General features: G+C 38.1%; 1 protein-coding gene across 3 annotated transcripts; it reads left to right on the forward strand.

Annotated features, from left to right (window-relative positions):
- Positions 1-1150: 1150 nt before the first annotated feature.
- Positions 1151-22866, forward strand: cfap53 (cilia and flagella associated protein 53). 3 transcript variants are annotated; one of them, XM_003227283.4, is made up of 8 exons: positions 1151-1293; positions 5242-5471; positions 7711-7884; positions 14611-14914; positions 15751-15969; positions 19762-19978; positions 20970-21072; positions 22454-22866. In XM_003227283.4, exons 1-8 carry the CDS (start codon positions 1189-1191, stop codon positions 22680-22682), a joined length of 1581 nt encoding a protein of 526 aa, XP_003227331.3. In that variant the 5' UTR covers positions 1151-1188; the 3' UTR covers positions 22683-22866. The 3 variants fall into 3 exon arrangements, with proteins under 3 accessions (XP_003227331.3, XP_016852833.2, XP_062828628.1); XM_062972558.1 differs by lacking the exon at positions 1151-1293 and adding an exon at positions 1306-1507; XM_016997344.2 differs by lacking the exon at positions 7711-7884.
- Positions 22867-23375: the final 509 nt, after the last annotated feature.

Genomic DNA, 23375 nt, shown 5'->3' on the forward strand with positions numbered 1-23375 from the left:
TGGATAAGCGAATATGTTGGATAATAAGGAGAGATTAAGAAAAAGCCTATTAAACATCAAAATAGGTTATGATTTTACAAATTAAGCACCAAAACATCATGTTATACAACAAATTTGACAGAAAAAGTAGTTCAATACACATTAATGCTATGTAGTAATTACTGTATTTACAAATTTAGCACCAAAATATCACGATGTATTGAAAACATTGACTATAAAAATGCGTTGGATAATCCAGAACGTTGGATAAGCGAGTGTTGGATAAGTGAGACTCTACTGTATTTTAAATATTATATATATATATATTATAGTATTCTATTTAATATTTAATACATTTAAATTATATCTATCATAATATATCTAATATTTTAATATATTTTAATATAATATATAATATATATAGTATTATAATATAAGATTTAATGTTTTAATATATTTAAATATTATACATATTATAGTATTATATTTATACTCCTCAATACATTTAAAATACTATATTATATTTAATATATTTAATGATTTACTATATTTAATATGATGTAATATTTATAGTATATATTATATAATTAATGATTGATTGTATTTAAAAGATTATATATAATATTATAATACTTAATTCCATTTAATATATTTTAAATATATGAATTATAATATAATATTTAATAGATTTGAATATATTTACAATATTATAGTATTATAATGTAATATTTAATAGATTTATCAAGATTTAATATATTTAATATATTATATATATATTATAACATAATATTTAATATGATTTAATATAGTGTTTAAAATATTATATATCTATATTATTTTATACATATATTTAAAATATGGAACAGATCGAAAATCACAAAGGATACATATTATAAGTAGTTCACAAAAGGTAAAAATGGAAAAATATGATGTGAAAATGTAAAAATAATAATAATGGAATTATAAGCAGCTAAAATATTTTTTCTCATATACCAAAATAATAAAGTTTTAAATGTGTATACATGCACTTGTTTGTTTTGTTGTCCTAAATGCAACTGTTTTGGAACTTCAATGAAGTTATTAAACTGGCTGCAAAATGAATGGCAGGACTCTTACCGGCTTCAACTCAAGGCGCATGCGCCGCAATGGGCAGGTCTTCTGTTCCGCGTTGACTGACGTGACCTTCCTCCTCCTTGTTGCGTCGTTGCTATGGCAACGGTTCCGCGTCCGGCGAACGCATCCAAGATGGCGGCGAACCCATGGAGCCGTGTGGTTCGGGAAGTGAAGGGACACAAGCCGTTTTGCTTCGGGATTGTGAGTTTCTAGGGTCCAAATACGGAAGGCATAATAATAATATAACAATTATTTTACTTATATTTAACTTGTCGAAGGCTTTCATGGCCGGAATCACTGGGTTTCTGTGAGTTTTCCGGTCTGTATGGCCATGTTCCAGAAGCACTCTCTCCTGACGTTTCGCCCACATCTATGGCAGGCATCCTCAGAGGTTGTGAGATCTGTTGGAAACAAGGCAAGTGGGGTTTATATATCTTTGGAAAGTCCAGGTTGGGAGAAATAGCCTGTCTGTTGGAGGCAAGTGTGAATGTTGCCATTGGCCACCTTGATTAGCATTGAATTGCCTTGCAAATTCAAAGCCTGGCTGCTTCCGGCTTGGGGAATCCTTTGTTTGGAGGTGTTAACTGGCCCTGATTGTTTCATGCCTGGAATTCTCCAGTTTTCTGAGTGTTGTTCTTTATTTACTGTCCTGTTTTTAAAGTTTTTAAAAATACAGTAGAGTCTCACTTATCCAAGCCCCGCTTATCCAAGCTTCTGGATAATCCAAGCCATTTTTGTAGTCAATGTTTTCAATATATTGTGATATTTTGGTGCTAAATTCGTAAATACAGTAATTACAACATAACATTACTGCGTATTGAACTACTTTTTCTGTCAAATTTGTTGTATAACATGATGTTTTGGTGCTTGATTTGTAAAATCATAACCTAATTTGATGTTTAATAGGCTTTTCCTTAATCCCTCCTTATTATCCAAGATATTCACTTATCCAAGCTTCTGCCGGCCCGTTTAGCTTGGATAAGTGAGACTCTACTGTACTGGTAGGCAGATTTTGTTCATTTAATAATAATAATAATAATAATAATAATAGGCACCTCCGATGGCCTAGGGGATAAAAGCCTTGTGACTTGAAGGTTGGGTTGCTGTCCTGAAGGCTGCCAGGTTCGAATCCCACCCGGGGAGAGCGCGGATGAGCTCCCTCTATCAGCTCCAGCTCCATGCGGGGACATGAGAGAAGCCTCCCACAAAGATGGTAAAACATTAAAAAAAAACATCCCCTGGGCAACGTCCTTGCAGACGGCCAATTCTCTCACTCCAGAAGCAACTCCGGTTGCTCCTGACACGGAATAATAATAATAATAATAATAATAATAATAATAATAACTTTTTTTTGTACCCCACCTCCATCTCCCCAAAGGAACTTGGGGCAGCTTACATGAGGACGAGCCTGAACAACATTGTTAAAATATAACATACTAAATACATAGATGGAGCCCCCAGTGGCGCAGCGGATTAAACCGCTGAGCTGCTGAACTTCCTGACCAAAATGTCGGCAGTTCAAATTCAGGGAGCAGGCTGCACTCCCACTATTAGTCCCAGCTTCTGCCAACCTAGCAGTTCGAAAGCATGCAAGTGTGAGTAGATCAATAGGTACCGCTTCTGCGGGACGATAACAGCGCTCCATGCAGTCATGCTGGCCACATGACCTAGGAGGGGTCTACGGACAACACCGGCTCTTTGACTTAGAAATGGAGATGAGCACCAGCGCCCAGAGTCGGACACGACTAGACTTGATGTCAGGGGGAAACCTTTACCTTTACTAAGTGCATATGTAGTACATAGCAAACACATATAGACAATAACATAAAACAAAATAAAACAGGAGCATTATAACAAAATATAAAGCAACCATCAAACCAACCAGTAACCTGAAATAGCTGTCAGTTCATGGGCGTAGGTGGATTGACTAGTGCAAATCAGTTTTGAGGATACGACTATTAGATAAAGTGCATAATCAACAGCAGAGTTTGAGGTGGTGGGCAATGTGCAATGGAGCATAGTATTTTTGAGTAGAGAATAGTAATAAAATGCAGGGACGAGATTTTATGTCCTAGTTGGGGTCAAGTTGTCTAGGGAATTGTATAATCAAAAGCACAGTGGAACATCCACATTTTTAGATCATTTTCATGGTTTCCTCCTTTCTGTTGAAATTGTCCACATGCTTGTGGATTTCAATGGCTTCTCTGTGTAGTCTGACATGGTTGTTGTTAAAGTGGTCCAGTATTTCTGTGTTCTCAGATAATATGCTGTATCCCGGTTGGTTCATCACATGCTCTGCGATGGCTGACTTTTCTGGTTGCATTAGTCTGTAATGCCTTTCATGTTCCTTGATTTGTGTCTGGGCAATGTTGCTGCATTTGGTGGTCCTTATATAGACTTGTCCACAGCTACACGGTATATGGTAGACTCCTGCAGAGGTGTTTTTTATCCTTTGATGAACGTAACATTTGTTGAATTTCCTTATTGGGTCTGTAGATAGTTTGTAGGTTGTGTTTGGGTCAACTTCCCTATGCGGTCAATGGTTCCCTTGATGTATGGTAAGAACACTTTTCCTCTGGGTGGATCTTTGTCTTGACTCTCATGGCTTGTTCTTGGCCTTGCAGATCTTCTGATGTTTGTGGTGGAGTATCCATTGGCCTGTAGATCCCAGTTTAGGTGGTTCAGTTCCCTTGGAAGAGGTGGGGTTCATAGATTCTTTTTGTACCATCTGCCAGGGCTTTAATTGTGCTTCTTTTTTGACATGGGTGATGGTTGAAGTTTTTATGTAGGTATCTATCTCTGTGTGTAGGTTTTCTGTAAACTGTGTGGCCCAATTGTTGATTCGATTTGCGGATGATTAGTACACCTAGAAATGGCAGTTTTCCTTAATTTTCTTTTTTCATGGTGAATTGGATGTTTGGGTGGATGCTGTTGAGTTGGTCCAGGAACTTGTTTACAAACCCTTCATTCCCCAATTTAAAATAATTGAGGAATTTGAAATCAGAATAATCGAGTAAACTAAAATACTAAAATAATTTTATTCAGGAATAAAGAAGACACAAGAAAAAGCACAAATAATACAGAAAATAGCAGATTTCTGTGATATATATTGCTAAAACCAAGCAGCTAACTAGCCACGAATTTTAAACTCTTGTCCTTTGTTTATTTATCTTTTGTAGAAATACATTGTAATATGTGTATTTGTGGTATTTTTACAATGTTTATGTGTTTTAATTATTCTGTAACCTGCCCCAAGGCACAAGAAGTGGGTAAGGAATAAAATTATTATTATTATTACTATTATTATTATTATCGAACTTAAAATAATTGAGGAGTTTGAACTCAGAATAATTGAGTAAATAGTAAAATACTAAAATAACTTTATTCAGGAATAATGAAGACACAACAATACAAAAAATAGTAGATTTCTGTGATATATATCACAAATACTAAGCATGAATTTAAAACTCATGTCCTTTGTTTAATCTCAATTTTTTCTATATTTTAATATGTATTTTATAGAAATATGTTTTAATATTTATCTTTTATAGAAATACATTTTAATATGTGTATTTGTAGTATTTTTACAATGTTTATGTGTTTTAATAAGAATAAGAATAAGAATTCTTTATTTATATCCTATTTTTCTCCCATGAAGGGACCCAAAGCGGCTTCCAGCATGTTAAAATACAATAAAAAATACAAAATATCATCAGTAGTCAAGAACAAAGGTATAAAAACAAATGAAATCAATAAAACAAATCAATAAAACATAAATAGCATTTTAAAATGATATACAGTACATTATGGTGTCTTGTCAAGCTTATAATTATTTTGTAATCCGCCTCAGGCCATGAAGAGACATGGGTAAGAAATAAAATTATTATTATTACTGAACTTAAAATAATTGAGTTTGAATTCAGATTTTACTCAAGAATAAAGAAGACATAACAAAAGTGCACAAATAACACAAAAAATAGCAGATTTCTGTGATACATATTGCTAAAACTAAGTTGCTAACTAACTAGTCACATTCTCCCTCCCCTTCCTTTACTATTCTGCACAAGCACTCCTTTTCTAGAAAATTATGCCTGGTACAAAATCGAAATCTGTTTACTGTGAATAAAGTCATGCATCCTTTTGTTACAGCGGGCCAAATTTCCCAAGCCAAATGTCGCTGGAAAACAACTTATTATCTGGAGGGAACAAGAAAGGATACGTCATGAAGCTGAAATGCACGTCAAGGCCCATCAGATTGGCCAACAGATGAATGAAATGGAGGAATTGGATGAACGCAAACGCCTCCACCGTCTTGTCCAGCAGAAGGTTGATATGGAAATGCAGTGCTACCTGACAGGAGAAGAGGAGAGGAGAAAGAGGTAAGCAAAGCTGAATGATGGTTCCCCGTCAGTTTCTTGCCTATGGGCAGAATAATTTTATATCACCTTAAGCACAAGGCCGACCCTCCGTGTCACTGAACTTCAGTGTCCATCACCCCTGACTTCTTGACGTTGTGTGGATTGATGGGAATGGTAATTCATCAACAACTGGAGGGTTACAACAATAAGGTTAAGTGTACTATTATATTCTGGTAACATCATCAGAGTAGATGCATTTTTAAAACAGGCAAGTTGTTGCCTTGAGATACTTATTGCTCTAAAATGGTGTGGCATCCTTGTTTGATGGTAGATGTTTTGCATGCAGAAGACCTCAGCACCAGAAATTCAGAGCATAAGGGGTGCATCTGTTTCTGAGGCCCTGGAGAATTGCTGCCATTCAATGTAGAGCAGAAGTAAAGATTTATTTATTTATTTGGTCGGGGGATCAAATTCGCATTAAGGACAACTCTTGGGAAATGCATTATATTAGTGGGTGGAAATAAGTGCACTAGTAGAGAAGAGTAGCAAATATAGCATTCAGATGGCCAGCTGAGCGGCCATCAGTCTGGACGTTTTACTATTAAATATACAACAGACAGATCTTTTCAGATGTCCACCCCTATTCTGCAATGTTCCTGCCATTTTGACTCCTTAGTTACATGTGATCGCTTTTCTAACTGCGTATAAAGTTACATATATACAACATTATTTATATATATAAATGCACACCATTAATGACCATTAGGAAGAAAAGAGAAGTACAGTATTAAATATAGAATTAAAAGCAATGTTAAATATAAAATATTTGTATTTATAGTAATTAAGAAGCAACATGTGATAGCAATACTGTTTATGCTAAGACAGCATCTTATGCTGACAGGTAATTTCTGCCACACAAAAACTTGGCTATAATCTCAGGAAACTGGTCAGCAAAAATGTAGTCAATGTAATTGATCAATCCCTGGTATACTTTATAAAGTTGTATTAATAAAGCAGCATTGAAGATCACAATAAAAAGAACAATCCAACAGAATAAGTCTCACGGTTTCTGCTTTTCTGCCTGGCAAGAACACAAGCATTGCCAGTCTCTTTCAACTTCATCTCCTTCAAAGATTTTGTGTACAAAATGGATATAGATCATGCATTCTACCCCAAATTCCCTAGAAAAGTCTTTGAAGTGGAGTTGAATAAATAAAGGGTTGTGCTGAAAGATTCAAATAAAAGTACATTTTGAAGATTAATTTGAACTCTCCGTGTTGTTGGGTACATGACAAGTAGACTTCCCTTCCAGAGTTTGGCCATTTGTGGCCCAGAGGAATTATTCCCAACCTTTGATCTTTCAGGTGTTTTGGACTTCCAAGTGAAAAACCTGGAAGACTAGAGTTTTGGGACTCATTAATTAAGCAAGCCTCAAATTTTAGCATCACAGCTTTGCTTTGGTGTTTAAAGTAAAGAAATTTAAATCATGAGTCCCTTGAAATGAATGCAAAAATGAAATATGAATCCAGAATTAAAATTTTTGTCATTTAAAAATATTTTTATCTTAAATTTTAGTAGTTATTTGAAATGTTCATATCTTGTCTACCAACCAATGTTCTTCAGTGGTCTCATGATATATATAAAATACATCAGAATAGACAAGAGCTATTAGGGTAGAACATACTTGTCCATCACTCCCTGATTTCAGATGTTACTTCATCCATTCTGTTTCTAAATTAGGATAATCAGGTGCCAAAGAAGACAAGGTTAATAAACTTGTACTAGTTGCAGAGAAGATGGAATTTCTGCTGAAACTGCTACTTCTGTGCAGTTATAAAAAGTGCAGGAGCCGTGTCTGTTTATCCTGAAACTCTAGGACATGTCAGATTTCAAAGGAAATAACTTCAGACTAGAAATGGCTGCCAAAACAGCCAAAAGTTAATTCTTCACAAGACAAAGTTTCTGCATCCAGGTTGTTGCTGCTGACTCCTGCAGTTCTGGCTCCTAGTGACAGATGCCAGAGGCTCTGAGAAAGCAAAACCATGCCACTTTTAGACAGCTCTTAGATGTTCAGTCACTGGCCAGTGAACATTACAGGTGTATTTTGCATTGTCAGGCTGTTTTCCCAAAGAAGACATTTCTATCTCTTGATTTGTACAGCATTCTTTTTTCTGTTCACCCACACAGCATTTTGGAGAATTCTCTAAAAAGTCTGAAACGTGTCAAATGTCACTGAGTTCTTAATTAACACTCTATCCAGGCTACTGAATCTCTTGGAAGCAGAGGAAAGAGGTTATTTCATTGAAATGGAAGCACTAGAAGAAACCATGGAGGACCGACAAAAGGATATGAGAGCAAGAGCAAAACAGCTAAGAGAGAAGAGGGAGGAAGCCAGGCAGAAACTTGTAGCAGAAAAAAGGGAGCAGCAGTTCAGGTATGTTGGTCATAAGCATAGATGGCCCTGCTAGGAGCTGTGTGTGGAGGGAGGTGGTTTCCTCAGCACTTGGGTTTTTGGTGCTGTGGTGGCCAGGTGGGAATCATGGAGGGATTCTTCACACCAGTTCATAGAGGACGAAGAGGAGAACCACAAGTGTATGTGTACATAGCTCTTTCTCACTAACTGTGATTGCATAACTGCTAGTACAAAAGTTGTATGTCTGTGGGTTGCATGTGGCACTTAGAGGAGAAATCCAATATATTTCCAGCAACCTCCTAAAATTAGGATTATTATGCTAGGAGTTTTTTTGATTTATTTTGTTTTGCTTATCTGTTATGGCAAATATCACCAAAAACTATCTATAGACCTTTTTTCTTTTCTTTTTTGCTCATCAGCTTTGATTATATTTTATATATTTTCATTATATTTCAAAATATAATTTATTATATTTTGTATATAGCACAAAACAATTCTTCTTCTGAAGTCGCCCATGGATGCCAAAATGCTGGAAACCCTTGTCCTAGAGTTTCAGGATAAACAGACAAGGCTCCTGCACTTGTTTATAACTGCACAGAGGTAGCTATTTCAGCAGAAATGTCCTCTTCTTTAAAACTAGTTCAGGTGTCCTGTCTTCTCTGGCACCTAACTTTCCTAATTTAGAAACAGAGAGGCAGATATTACAGTTGAAATCAGGGAGTGACGAACCTTTACGCTCTACTCTAATAGCCCTTCTTTATTCTGATGTGTTTCATAGATAGTATGAGCTCACTAAAACATTGGTAGGTATGCAGGATATGAACATTCTAAATAACTGTACTAAAATGTAAGATACAAATAAAAAGTGATTTAGTTAAAATTTTGATTTTGGATTCAGATCTAATTTTTCGACTCATTTCAAAGGAATCATGGTTTAAACTCCTTCATTTTAGAATCAAAACTGTAATACTAAAAAAAAGTGAGGCCTGCTTGATTCATGCCATCCTCTAGCCAGCAATTCTCAAAGTCTAGTCTTCTGGGTGTTTTGCATTTCAACTCCCAAAAACCTCAGCTGCCTTATTTATTTACAGTATTTATATTCCGCCCTTCTCACCCCGAAGGGGACTCAGGGCGGATCACATTATAAACACACATAGGGCAAACATTCAATGCCCATAAACACATCAAACAGAGACTGAGAGACACACGCAGAGGCAAGTTAACGTTCTTCTGAGGGGATGTTCGATTCTGGCCACAGGGGGGAGCAGCTGCTTCATCATCCACACTGATGGCACTTCCTCATTCCAGGTCGTAAATTAGTTAATCTTGCCTCCCCACTTTAGTGGTACCTTATCTCCTACTTGATAGATGCAACTATCTTTCGGGTTGCTAGGTCAGCAACGAGCAGGGGCTATTTTTTATTTTTAATTGACGGGTGCTCACCCCGCCACGTGCTGGCCTCGAACTCATGACCTCATGGTCAGAGTGATTTAAGGCAGCTGCTCAACAGCTGCGCCACAGCCCGGCCTTGGTTCTGCAAGCTCCAAAAAACCTGTTACCATCACCATTTTAAGAGAGAAACTGAGATATTTGGGGGCAATATAATTTCTTGGGGTATCTTCACATGTTTACATACCCCTAAATCATGCCTTTTGTAAAATCAAAGATTGTGAAGCTTCTGCAGCCAAAAAGTAGGTTCTGGACATCACCTGAAACCCATGGGCCGCGTGATAACTTTCCCCATTTATTTTCTGCCTTTTCTCCAACACTGGGTCTCTCAGTCATCTTTCTGAGCATTGGGAATTTTGCTGTTTACAGCTGGACCCTTTGAGCAATATTTCACAAGCAAGGAGCATGCTTTTCAGCCAAAGGGGATTGGGGTATGCTGGAGATTATGTCCTGTCCTTTTAGGAGGGTCTTTTAAAATCATCAAGTAGGTTTTCTGGCTGAACTTTTTGCAATTATAATGCAAATTACTGGTAATACTCCAATATTTGTGGATGTAACATACACTAATCTTTCCATTCCAGTCTGTTGTCATCTACAAAGTTTGTGCTTGAGAACTGCACAAGCAATTTACCCCGCAAAAAGAAAAAGTCACCAAAAATGATAATGTTTTAAATAAGTTTAGTTTTGTGTTGAGCTGTATTCATAAGCATCCTGCAGCCCATGCGAGCCATGGGCTGCAAGTCAGAGAAGCATGTTCTAGGACAGGGGTCCCCAAACTTTTAAAACAGGAGGCCGGTTCATGATCCTTTGGACCGTTGGAGGGCCGGACTATAGTTGGCCACCGAGCAATAATAATTATCAACAACAACAACAACAACAATAATAAAGAGGGTTGGAAGAGACCCTTTGGGCCATTGAGTCCAATCCTCTTCTGCCTTTGTGCGCCAAAAGCACAAGCAAAGCACCCCTGACAGATGGCCACCCAGCCTCAATGTTAATAATAATAATAAATAATAATAATAAAGAGGGTTGGAAGAGATCCCTTGGGCCATTTAGTCCAATCCCCTTCTGCCCTGGTGCACCAAAAGCACAAGCAAAGCACCCCTGACAGATGGCCACCTAGCCTCAATGTTAATAATAATAATAATAATAATAATAATAATAATAATAATAATAATAATAATAAAAAAGAGGGTTGGAAGAGACCCCTTGGGCCATTTAATCCAACTCCTTCTGCCTTTGTGCACCAAAAGCACAAGCAAAGCATCCCTGACAGATGGCCACCCAGCCTCAATGTTTAATAATAATAATAATAATAATAATAATAATAATAATAATAATAATAATAATGGTTGTAAGAGAAGAAGAGACCACTTTGGTCATTTAGCCCAATCTCCTTCTGCCCTTGTGCCGTGGGGGCCGGATAAATAGCTTCGATCTGGCCCCCGGGCCTTAGTTTGGGGACCCCTGTTCTAGGACATGTCAGATTTCAAAGGAAATCACTTCAGACTATAAATAGCTGCCAGAACAACCAAAAGCTAATACTTAACAGAGGAGGGTTTCTGCATTCAGGTTATTGATGCTGACTCTCCCAGTTCAGGCTCCAAGTGACAGATGCCAGAGGCCTTGGGAAAGCAAAATAATGCTTCTTTCAGGCAACTCACATGGGTAACTGCAACTTGAGAGCATTTGAGTTGGCGATAGACCTCCAAAACATCCCATGTTCATCTCCCAATTCAGAAGAAAAAAGGAGAGACAATAAAGTATCTTTTGCAATTTCAGGCTGCAAACCATGTATGTCAGCATGGCATGAAAAATGTTAAATATGATCTATGTTCTCCAGTATGAAATATTCAGCCAAGATTTAATTCTTTATGCCCAAATAAACAAGCACATCCATTTCATTTGTATGCAAATTTGCTTTGATCTTTAATAAAAAATTTCTTGGGTAAAGAGAGGCTGTGAGTAGAAAAGGATTAAGAAGGTGCTATTGAGGAAGGTGATCTTTGGTCCTTCAGATGACTGAAATGTCAACTTTGCCTGGCATAGGAAATGATGAGGGGTTTAAGAATCAGGGCCTGTCCCAGGCATATGGAAGAAAAAAGATTCCCCATCCCAGTTGTTCTGCACAGTGCTTATTTTTGTTTTTTGGACCTAAACAGATTCATTGTATCCAGAGCTGGAACTTCTAATTTCTGGTACGCTGAACAAAATACATTGCTTTGGAAGGGTAACTGGATGAATGTCATTGCTGTTCTCTTAAATACATCACATGAACTTGTTGTTTTTTGTGCATTCTACCCATTGGTAGCATTTCTTGTTTTTATGTCTGTATTAATGAAAGTTAGAATTTCCCCAAGACCGGAATAACAGCATATAATTCTCTCTTTTTAGTATAACATTTGTCACTTCTTGCAGAGGAGATGGGAATCTTAATGATTCTGCTGTGGTTTGTAAAAATGGATAAATGTTGGTGAGGGGCACATATTTGGCATTAACCTTTGGAAGTAACATTAAAATTGTTGCTTGCTGTGTCACAAATGCGCTTTGGAAAGCAAAGTGACGAAGTCCAACAACCATCTGGGGGAGCAGATGTTTATTAGTGGCTGTAAAAGTTGTTTTGGAGAATTTATTTTGACAGAATGAAGATGCAATTGCAGAGTTGTTTTGTATATAAAATTTGCTGCTTTAGCTAAATTTTTGCTTAACTCCTACTTCTCTTTTTAGATTACTATTATATGTATAAAACACAGGGATATAATAGCTCTTGTTTCACGGACCATGCCCTTATCAAAACCAACTAAGATGTCACCAGATAGTAAGCTTTTAATTTCTCCAGACCTTTTTTAATCAGAGCTGCATGATATCATTTACATTGTATGAAGAAGAGTTCTGGAAATTTTGAACGGACATCTAGGTTGATTCTAATAAGGATACCGCAAAACTCCGGATTTTACAGATTTTCTTACAGGCCAATATATGTTTACATGTTGACATAGGTTTATATAATATATATTAAAGTGGAGCTGGATAAAGTTTTATGCAATCTTTTGCATATTTCCCGCTCAACACAGTGGTTCTTAATTCTGAGTAAATTTGCATTAGGTTCTACTTTTAATCTCCTTTCCATTAATGGAATTTTGCTACTTTCTTGGAATGTCACAATCTCTAATGCCTTCAAACTGCAGAATCGCTGCCTATAATGTGGTAAAACCTATGCAAATATGAGAAAAAACTTAAGACTTTCTGAATCCAAACCCCAAAATTCTTAAAGAGCAAATCTTGCTGTAGAGTCAACCAATCCCATTGCTGATATTAGGGGCACAGGATCCCTACCTTAAAAACATCTCTAGGAATCTCTGGGTCCTCTATTGTGATCAATTTCCACTGGAAGTTGATCATAGAATCACCGTGGAGGACCTAGAGAGAACATTTAAACAAAATCAATCAAATTCACAAATATCAAGCCTACAAATGTGGAGGGCCAACAGCACTAGAAATACCAAATGCATACAGAAAGTTGTCTCATGTTCCAGGCCAAATTGTATGTGCTGTTAGTCATATCTTTTCTATTTGTCCAATAATTGCCCTTGCGTTGCAGCCATTCACTTTATGTCACATCCAAAGTAAAACCTAAAATTGAATGCATTCCCAGTTTTCAGTGTCCATTTCTTTTTGTACGTATAACAATTATTTATGCTAAAATCTGTATCATTTTATATTGCTTCCTTAGGTCTTCATTAAAAATGTATCTGACTGACTACCAGTGAAGCTCTCAATTTTATTTGCTGAGTCAATTAAACTCTGGCACCTGCAAATTAAATCTAAACTGAGAACAGATCATTAACAGCATTCCCTTGCTTCAGTAACTGCCAAGGCTAAAAAGCAGCAGTGCACAGATTTGTAAAATTGTTCTTCAGTTTTGTTCCAACTGAGTTAGCTGATTCTCTCTTTGATTTGCTAGAATATTTAGTTGAAACATAGTTCAGAACTTGCAAAGTTAGTTTTGAACATCTCCCATAATCTACTAGTGAAGATGTCCAAACTCAAGAAGGATGGTACATGCAAAAAAGATCAATTAGGAAGAGCGAGAAGAAGGGAGAATAGCTTCCTATCATCTTGTTCTTTCTCCCTATGTGGATTGGGCTCAAATGATATATCAAGGAGAAACCTTGCCCTTTTCCTCCCCCAAATCCTAAGTCTGCCCTGAAATAGGGACAAAGCTTTAATTGAAATACAGCAGAAGAGAAACAAACACAGAGTACTGGGTTGTTGTGCATTTTCTGGGCTGTATGGCCGTGTTCCAGAAGCATTCTCTGCTGACGTTTTGTCCACATCTATGGCAGGCATCCTCAGAGGTTCTGAAGTCTGTTGGAAACCTGGCAAGTGGAGTTTATATATATCCCTATGGAATGTTTACGGTGGGAGAATGAACTGTTGTCTGTTGGAGGCCAGTGTGAATGTTGTAATTAATCACCTTGATTAGCATTAATGGCTGTGCCAGCTTCATGGTCTGGCTTCTCAATGCCTGGGGGAATCCTTTGTTCAGAGATGTTAGCTGCCCCTGATTGATTCATGTCTGGAATTCCTCTGTTTTTAGAGTGTTGTTCTTTATTTACTGTTCTGATTTTAGACTTTGTAATACTGGTAGCCAGATTTTGTTCATTTTCATGGTTTCTTCCTTTCTGTTGAGTGGCTTCTCTGTATAGTCTGGCATGATACTTGTTAGAGTGGTCCAGCATTTCTGTGTTCTCAAATAATATACCCTGTCCAGGTTGGTTCATCAAGTGCTCTGCTATGGCTGACTTCTCTGGTTGAGTTAGTCTGCAGAGCCTTTCATGTTCCTTGATTCGTGTTTGGGCAATGCTGCGCTCGGTGGTCCCTTTGTAGACTTGTCTCCATATTAACTTGTGCAGACCCTGCTTAATTTCCAAGGTCAGATAGGACCTGGTGCTTTGGGAGTATTTGGTCCCCATAATGGGACTTATTTTTAGTTAATCAGAAGAGTTTTTCGTGTTCTTTGCTTATGGTTCACTTTTGCTTTCCAGATCTGAGATTGCCTATCTCATTTTATTGTGTGGAGGAAAGGAGACATATAATTCAGTGGGCTGACTATGATGATGTCAGCACCCAGATGTCATGCCATTTTTTTTCTGTTACACAATTATTAATCTATTGAATGGCTGTGTTAGAGGTTATGTCTACACAATTTGTGTATGTATACCTTTTATGTATGAAACATATTGGAATTAAATTCAGATATGTATGCATTTATTTTTCTCATTATGTGTGGCTCAGAGAAACTTCTGAGGAGCTGCGGACACAGTGGAGCCAGAAGCACATGTTGGAGGTGTGTGAAGACCGCCTGGCCCAGCTGGCCCTGAAGGAAGAACTGAACAAGCAGAAAGCGCAGGAGGAGGCCGCTTTTGCAGCTCTCTGGGAAGCAGACAGGCTGGCCAAGGAGAAGCGGGCAATGGAGGATGACCAGAAAAGATCTCGTCGCAATGACGACATGCTTAACATGCTTAACACCCAGCAGGCGATAGCAGAGGCTCAGCGGCAGGAGGAGAGGCGACTGAAGGAAGAAGAGGCTAAGCTGATGGTAACAGCCAGTTTTACAGCTGTTGTTGACTGGTTTGCATATCATTGAGTAGACATTACTTCATATTTTTTAACCCGCTGGAGAGCATTTTTGCCCAATATATTTTGTGTAACCACTAATAGTATAATTTGTGGTTCGCTACATCAGGGTTTCATTGCAAGTGGCTACACAACCACTCAGTTCAAGTCTTTGCCTGAAAACAGACTCAACCATATGACACAAAATGTAAGAAAGCAGAAATGTAGAGCAAGGTGCCTGCCTAAAGCTCGTCCCCACATGGTTTGAGCAATGAATTAATCCATACATCTCCCATGCCCCTCCAGCCTCTGCACCCCCTAATGAGGTTAAGAAACTTGCCATTTCTGTAAGCCACTCTGAGTCCACTTTGGGGTGAGAAGAGCGGGATAGAAATATAGTAAATAAGTAAATAAATCAATAAGAAAGCCAATCTGAAATCAATTGAAATTCTTTTCTGGAACAGCTCAAATTGCAGAAGCATGCGCAAACTTTGACTAGGGAGCTATGTCTCAGGAAGATGAATGGAATGTGGGAAATTATAACTCAATATCCTGTTCAAAGTTGTGATGGTGCCTCATGCCCAGAAAGAGAAATGGGAGGAAGGGTTTTCATGATATTAGATTGAACGAAACTGCTTTCTTGCTCACAAAATGTCAAAAGGTGGACTTATTTATTACTCTGATCTGGGAAATCTTCACCCTGTATGAAATAATAACCTGTTTTTTACATTACTATTTCAGTAAATTAAATCCATCCTGTTGTTCCTTTGAAAGTATAAGGCAAACACTATGAATTGATAATTCCTCTTGCCATTTTAGCAAGAGGACATGCAGCTGATGAAACTAGAGAATGAACGTGCTGAGATAGAAAGACGGAGGAAACTCAGAGAATGTGGAAGCATGCTACTGGAATCCATGAAGGAGAAAAGGAAGCGTTTCGATGAAGAAAGGGAAGAGGAGCTGGCATTAGAAATGAAGATCTTGGACCATATCCTTCAAGAATCCTTGGAGGACACTGAGAGTCAAAGGCAAAGAAAAGTAAGGGCAACTTTTAATTGTGATTGTAGACTACCTGCAGTAGCTCCTAAATGATGTGTGTCATTGTTTAATAGTGGTAGCTTTGAATAATAGAAAAGGTAATAGCAAATTATCCTACTGTTACACATTCAAGTAGCTCCAACTATAATAATAATACTGTAATACTTAATTTCTACCCTGCCACCATCTCCCCGAAGGGACTCGGGGTGGCTAACAAAATACAGCAAAGTGCTGCATATAGACAATATATAAATCTAAAATGATAAATCCATAGAATTACAACCACAACGCAAACATAATTACAATGTAAAACATTAAACTTCATAAGATGAGGTCATAGCTACATAGATAAAACAAGTTGTTTCAATTGACACAGCCCAGTGTCAACGTGATGCCCTCAGTAAGACCTCGGACTAATCCTTAAAAACCTAAGGCTTGATTAAAAAGCCATGTTTTTAAGATGGAACTGATGGCTTGAAGCGAAGGGGCTAGCCTGATCTTTCTAGGGGGGGGGGGCATCCCAGAGCCAGGGCACCACCACCAAGAAGGCCCTCTCTCTCGTCCCCACAATTTCCCTTCCCCTAGGAAGGGAAGTTCACTCCTGAAAGAGTTATTATGGGAGAAAGTTATTTCCACTGAAAATATCACCAATCTTTGTTTCCACAACAAGACGGATTTTTCAAAATCCAATTATCAACAGGGACAGAAAGTGAGGTGAAATCTTCTGAACAGGGGCACAAACAGGAAAACAAACTCCACAGGATTGCTAACTCTTCCTTATGCTATCCAAAGCTTCTATCTATCTAGCTGGTGTTGCACTTAAAAATCTCCCTGTTCTGACTTATAAACAAATTCAACTTAAGAACAAACCTACAGAATGTATCTTGTTTGTGACATGGGGACTGCCTGTATAAGCAATCACAATATTTCTGGCTCAGAAGGATGTGCACTATAGCCAGTTCTTCAGTGGCATGGTTGACATTGTGGTAGCTCTAAAGGGTCTTGACCTTCTCACATGCCCTGAAAAAATAGGCAATATGCTGAAAGTAGATATAATAGATTGAAATCGGGATATGTGGCTTTCAGAATTCCTGCCAGGCAGCCAGCAAGTCCCTGGAAAAGAGGTGCATATTAGAGTCCACTCCCCATTCTTAGTGTTTGGGTACGTTTTTGCCCTACATGTGTCTGTGGGAAATAGTGGTCATATTTGGCATTTGAGTAGCCTCTTTGTCATTGCCAACCTTCTTTACTAAGAAGCTCCCATGAGGTAAGTGTCCAACAAACTCAAGGCTCAGGAGCAAAAAAAAATAAATCATTAATTATATATATGTGCAGTATGAAACTCCCTCCCCAATCCACAGGGGCTTACTGTGGAAACAGGAAACTGTAGTTAGTAGCCAGTCTTATTCAAATAAATGAAGCCATCATAGAGTCACTTTGGAGGACCTACATGTATTCTCTCTGAATTGGCTACCCCCTCCCCCAGCCCAACATGACTTTATGATAACTTCTGGCAAAAGCATACATAGAATCACCTGAAGGACCTAGAAAATTTCTAGAGAGGACATATTTTGTTGGATGCAGATAGGTGAAACCACTGGTATGGGTCCCGTGGGTAAGGGGGTCATATTGTATGTGAAGGTTTTTAAAAATCATGCTTTTTCACTGACTTGCATAAGTTCTGAAATCAAAACAGTTTTTCAAAATTAAGCACAAGGAAAAAAAAAAGATTTAACATCCAACCCGATAGCAAAATCTGAATCAGCAACATTATCTTAAGCAACAGGGAGAATAAAACAAGGCCAACACGCTTGGAAGTTCACAGCTTGCCTAAAAAGAAAAGCCTAATTAACAGCTCATCTCAATGAGTAACGCCTAGGGTATGGAAAGTGTCTCGTAAAGGAAGATTTCCAAGACAGTCAATTTTTTTTGTTTTATTTCTTTTGTCTCTATATTGATTTGTCATGTTATTATCTGGTTTATTTTAACTTGCATATACTGTATAATTCATCATATTTATTTATGTTGTAAGCCACCCCGAGTCCTTTCGGGGAGATGGGGCAGGGTATAAATAAAGTTTATTATTATTGCTATCTGCATAGCACACCTTCCACCCCTTTCAATCACAAAAGTTTCTCAGTAGTTGTTCTGAAGCTTGCCAGGGCCAGCTCAAGATATTTTGCTGCCTTAGACAAGGAACCAGGTGATTCCTCTTCTTTCAGGTACAAAAGTTGAAGGATGTTGCAATTGCTTTTTTTTGGTGGCTGCTCCCAGACTTTGGAACTCCCTCCTAAGAGGGATCAGAATGTTTTTTTGCCACTAGACATTTGCGAGATGATGAAGGGCCGGCTGCTGGGGATGTTATGGGTGGGATTTTGGAGAGATGTTTAGCTTTTAAATGTAATTGCTATTGTATTTTCATTGTATTTTAACTTTGTATCCATGGCATAAATATTGTTTTTTAATTTTTGTTTTTAAATTTAATTGGGTTGTGTCATGTTATTGTTAGCTACCTTGAGTCCCTATGTGGAGAAAGATGGGGAAAACATGATGATGATGATGATGATGATATCTTGTTACTTCAGCAATATAGCATCCTCCTTTACTTCCAAATGCAGCAAAGTAGACAAGTTTTGAGGTACAGGTCAGGATATGACATAAGCAGACATGGATCCATCTGCTGCCTGAGGTTGTTATCTTCCTAATTGTAAGATTGGTCCTGCATGCAGCCTTTCTTGCCTTTTCACTCATAGCAATAAGAGCTACACTGCTCATTTTAACCTGACAGTATAGTACCTTGCACTTGTCTTTTGAAAACAGAATTATCAACAGACACCACACCTAATTATTTTATCAGAGTCATTAATTGTTCCCCAGAAAACCCGCAGATAGTATTTAATTATTCCAGAGACTAACTCACCTGGGAAACATACAAAAAGGTGTAGTCATCATGCACTTTGTCCCTCCAAGCTCTGGTCTCCAAAATAATCCTGTGTCTCTTTTTAGAAGTTTCCTATACCTACCAGGACTAGTGGCAGTTGAAAGCATATTCTCTGTTGACTTCTTCAACTTCATCTTAAAGCCATTTAACCTACTAGTCAACGTGTCATGGCACTGAATTCAAAAAGGTGGTTGTGCATCATATCAAGAACTATTTCTCTCCTAAAACTATCATTAACCAGTTTCACTAGTTGATCTGGAGTTTGTGATACAGCATTCAAACTAATCCACCACATTGGCTCTCTTATATTAGACATCTAGAGACCCACCATATTCCATTTCTAGTTTCAAGATACTAGATTATTTTGTTTGACATCCCCTATTCCCAGCCTCTGCACATAAGAGTTTTTCAGGTAGTTGTGTTTCCCTCTTTAGCTCCAATATATTTTTCTTCCTGCTAGTTCCAGTTTTTTCTGATCCCATCAGTATAAGAATATCTGTCCCAAACTGATCAGAAATCAATCCAGTCCAATCATGGTAAGAGGCAGGGAGCCGGTGGATCAGTCTACTCCTCTCCTTCCTTGATCAACTCAAACAATTTGAATATTCCACAGAAAAATGAATAATTACTGTGATTCAGCTGATAATACAATTATATTGGCTCAAAAGGTTGCCCCAAAAGGAATGAGATGCTGCTTTGCTAATTTCAATTGGCAAAGGATAAGAACATGACCAGAGCTCTGTGAATTTCAGAATTTATCAACAGAAATATGTCAGTTATTCATAACTGTGAAAGCTGTGTGCTTAAAGTGCCTTTCCTTTTTTCTTCTTTTTTTGTCTGACATTTTACAGAAAGAGCTCTTGAAAGAGCAGCAGACCTATCGGGCATACCTGGCTCAACAGAGAGAGGAGGAGAAACAGCGGGAGAAAGAAATGGACAAACTGCGAGCCGAGGACTCTGCCAAGATGTGGGCAAAGAGGGCTGAAAAGGCGAAGGCCCTGAAAACCGCCAGGGATGGTTTGCTAAGAGAGGTCATGGATACAAGGCGCCTTCAAATTGAGGAGAAATGTAAGGCTTGGTGTCTCTGATTATCCCTCAATCAGCATGGCATATGTTTTAATACGACACATTCAAAGGGTGATGTATAGCTCTCCATTTCAGCCTATCCAGAATTGTTGGGTTGTGACAGTGGAACTCTACACAAGGCCATCTGCAGGATTAAAATCCTCAGACACAAAGCTTGTTTGATGGCCTCGCATCCTGTTCTATCTCACAGGAGTGTTGTGAGGTTAAAAACAAGGGTATGTTTTCACATGCCCCTTTGCTTTTTAATTGCATATTTATCAGGAAAAAAACAATACAAATCTATACACATGCATCTATATACAAACAAATGCATTTTGAGCAATATTTCCTAACTATGACATTCCCTCCTCCCACCCATCCTGCTGTAGTGACTTCCCGTCCTTTGGGTTGAAGAAAATCATGTAGTTATGTTCTTCCTTCCTAGTAAAATATTTTTCCATTCTTCTTTCTAGCATAATAGTTATTATTTAAAAATTCCATGCAGAAATTCTAACAGATTAAATTAGAAAGCCTTCTATATAAGCTTTCCTCTCTTCCTTTCTTTTTACAAAATTTAGGAGTGATTCCCAGTCTGATTTTTCTGAGTTTTTTCTTTGTTCCTCATAGCCAATGTATCAATTCTCGCTATTCCAAAAACTTTTAGTATCAATTATTCCACTGTTGGGATATCTGATTTCTTCCAGTGGTGTGCATATAGCAATTATGTTGTTTCACATGCTGCTTTGGACCCTTTAAAGCAATGGTTCTCAACCTGGGGTCCCAGGATATTTTTGGCCTTCAACTGGCTGGGATTTCTGGGAGTTATAGGCCAAAAACATCTGGGGACCCCAGGTTGAGAACCACTAAAAGGGGGGGGGGGAAGAAATGCAGTAAAATCAGTGGTGTAATAAACAGACAGCTGTAATGAGCCTTTTGATATGTGCTTAATTAGTTTGCAGTATTAGGCAATTGCTTTTTTTTTAAATCCTTCCAGTGCAAAGAAATGCTCGCGAACAAGAGGAACTTTTTAGGGACAGAGAGTTATTAAATGAAGCCATTCAAGAACACAAACGTCAAGAAGATGAACAATATGTGAGGTAATTTCTCCCAAGCCGATTGTATGCTTCCTTTCAAAAGTGTCTAGAAAAATCAGAATCTGGTGCTGAACTTCGTTGATTAGAGTTGGTTATAGGTAGAACTGCAAATGAAATAATGAGCAGCACTCCTGTCCCTTATAACGGCTTTGCAAAAGAGGAAATTTCAGCAGGCGGCAACCATGATAGGTCCATGCACCCTATTGCTTCACCTGACAACCCTAGTTATAATATATGACTCCATGTTACGAGAGTTTCATTGACTACAAGATTATTACGAGATACATTTGCCGATGTCAGTTAAAAGCCATATAGCCCCATATAGCTTGAAGCCAGGATATCTTCAGGGCTATATTTTACTTTATGAGTTTCCTGGGTTTCCAGAACTTCAGTGGAGGCCCTTCTCTTTACTCTGCCACCATTAGAGGTTACTTCCACACTGTCAAACCTCCTGATAAGCACTCCCCTCTATTATCCTTAGGGCTTCCAGACTGAGGACTAGGGAGGGCACCTCTACCTTTACTAAAGGTAAAGGTTTCCCCCTGACATTAAGTGTAGTCTTGACCGACCCTGGGGTTTGGTGCTCATTTTCATTTCTAAGCCAAAGAGCTGGCGTTGTCCATGGACACCTCCAAGGTCATGTGGCCGGCATGACTGCACGGAGCACCGTTACCTTCCCACCGGAGCAGTGAGTTTCAGCAGGTGTTGCTTATTTCCTGGTTTTGTGGCAAACAACACCTGCTGAAATATGCTTTTCTACACAGCCTTAAAGCTACAGGATCTCTTTTCTCTTTACAATTGGGTAAGATTCTGGTACTAGCACAGGTATCAGGAGAACTACAAGAGTAAGGAAGGCTCCTGACAGGTTCAAAATTCAACATGCGAGGGTTTGTTTAGTCAATCATGAACCTCAAACTTTTGAAGAGGTTGAAAGTTTGCCTCATGAGGAGAAAGAAAAGTGGCTAAAAGCAACAGTGGAGGAGTTGGATAACATGAGGTTAAATGTGTACAAACCAGAAGGAGTATGACCAATAGAAATCAAATGGGTATACAAGCAAAAGGTGAATACAGAGGGGCAGGTGCACTACAAAGCACGTTTAGTAGCACGTGGGTTTAGTCAAATAAAAGATATTGACTACTTGGAAGTATATTCACCAACTCTGGTGGAGTATAACTGGGTGTGCCCCAAACTTACTAGCCTTATGAGCATATAATATAATGGGCACCAGAATGAGGGTTGTTTTTTTTTCTTAACACATATATCTGTTTCAACCTTGGTGTTGATCCTTGTAAAACTCACCCCATTTTCTGTATACCTTAACACACTATACTAGATGTTTTCTAGTTGTTTGATATATATCCCATTTTATTATGTTACCTACAGGAGTGTACAGCAAGCAAAGAAATATCGGGAAGATCTCAAAGCTCAGATGGACTACATCAATCGAGCACATGCTTCTGAAAAGGAGGAGCTGCAGAGAGAATATGAGATGGCACAGGAAGTAGAAAGGCTTTTACAGGAGAAGATCGCAGATGTCCTGTCAAGGCCTTACATGAGAATGAAAGACCTCCATCCTCTACGGAGGCATCTTGTCAGTAGCTCACAGTCTTAGAATCAGCTAAATCTGATTCTAATCTAATATGTATTTATACTCATGGCATTTAAAACAGTCCAGTGGCCGATAAAGCCTATTCTCATTGTGTTTCGTGATGGATGGAAGGAAAGATTTTTCCCATCTTATGCTTTTCTGTGGTTAAAACTTTTAGAACTTAAATAAAGAATTCTGAACAAAGAAATCAATCAAATTTAAATTATTAATAAAAAAAATTGAAATGAAAAGATCAACCTATAATGCTATTCACATATTCCCAGTATGGCTGCCCCCCACCCAAAAAAAAGTTGTGCGTATTACAGTAGCATGTAGGTCTATGGAAATTTAATGGGGAGAAATTTAGAGACAAATGTTGAATAAAGCTTTGGTAAATTAATTTCATAATTGCCTTGATAATGTATATTGGATAGGAGTTAGTCGTTCCTTCTGAAGATTTTGGACTGAATCTCCCATCAGTAGTAGACACGGTAAGTAATGCTGAAGGTTGTTGGGAGCTGTAGTCTCATAATATCTAAAGTGTCATATTTGCCCATCACAGTATATAACAGAAGTTATTAGGAATGACTTTAGTGCCTAACCAGATTTTAGAACAGGAATGTCAAGCACATTTTCATTGAGGGCCACTTATGGTTGCCTTCAAAGGGCCATTGAATCCATGGACGGAGAATCCATGGACACAGATGGGGCCCCAGA

Source organism: Anolis carolinensis, chromosome 2 (genome assembly GCF_035594765.1).
Source record: "Anolis carolinensis isolate JA03-04 chromosome 2, rAnoCar3.1.pri, whole genome shotgun sequence".
Classification (NCBI taxonomy): Eukaryota; Metazoa; Chordata; class Lepidosauria; order Squamata; family Dactyloidae; genus Anolis; species Anolis carolinensis.

Coding starts and splice junctions, on each gene's coding strand:
- cfap53 (XM_003227283.4), top strand. CDS start 1,189: ATGGCAACGGTTCCGCGTCCGGCGAACGCATCCAAGATGGCGGCGAAC. Junction 5,472..7,710: donor GAAGAGGAGAGGAGAAAGAG/GTAAGCAAAGCT, acceptor CACTCTATCCAG/GCTACTGAATCTCTTGGAAG. Junction 14,915..15,750: donor AAGAAGAGGCTAAGCTGATG/GTAACAGCCAGT, acceptor TTGCCATTTTAG/CAAGAGGACATGCAGCTGAT.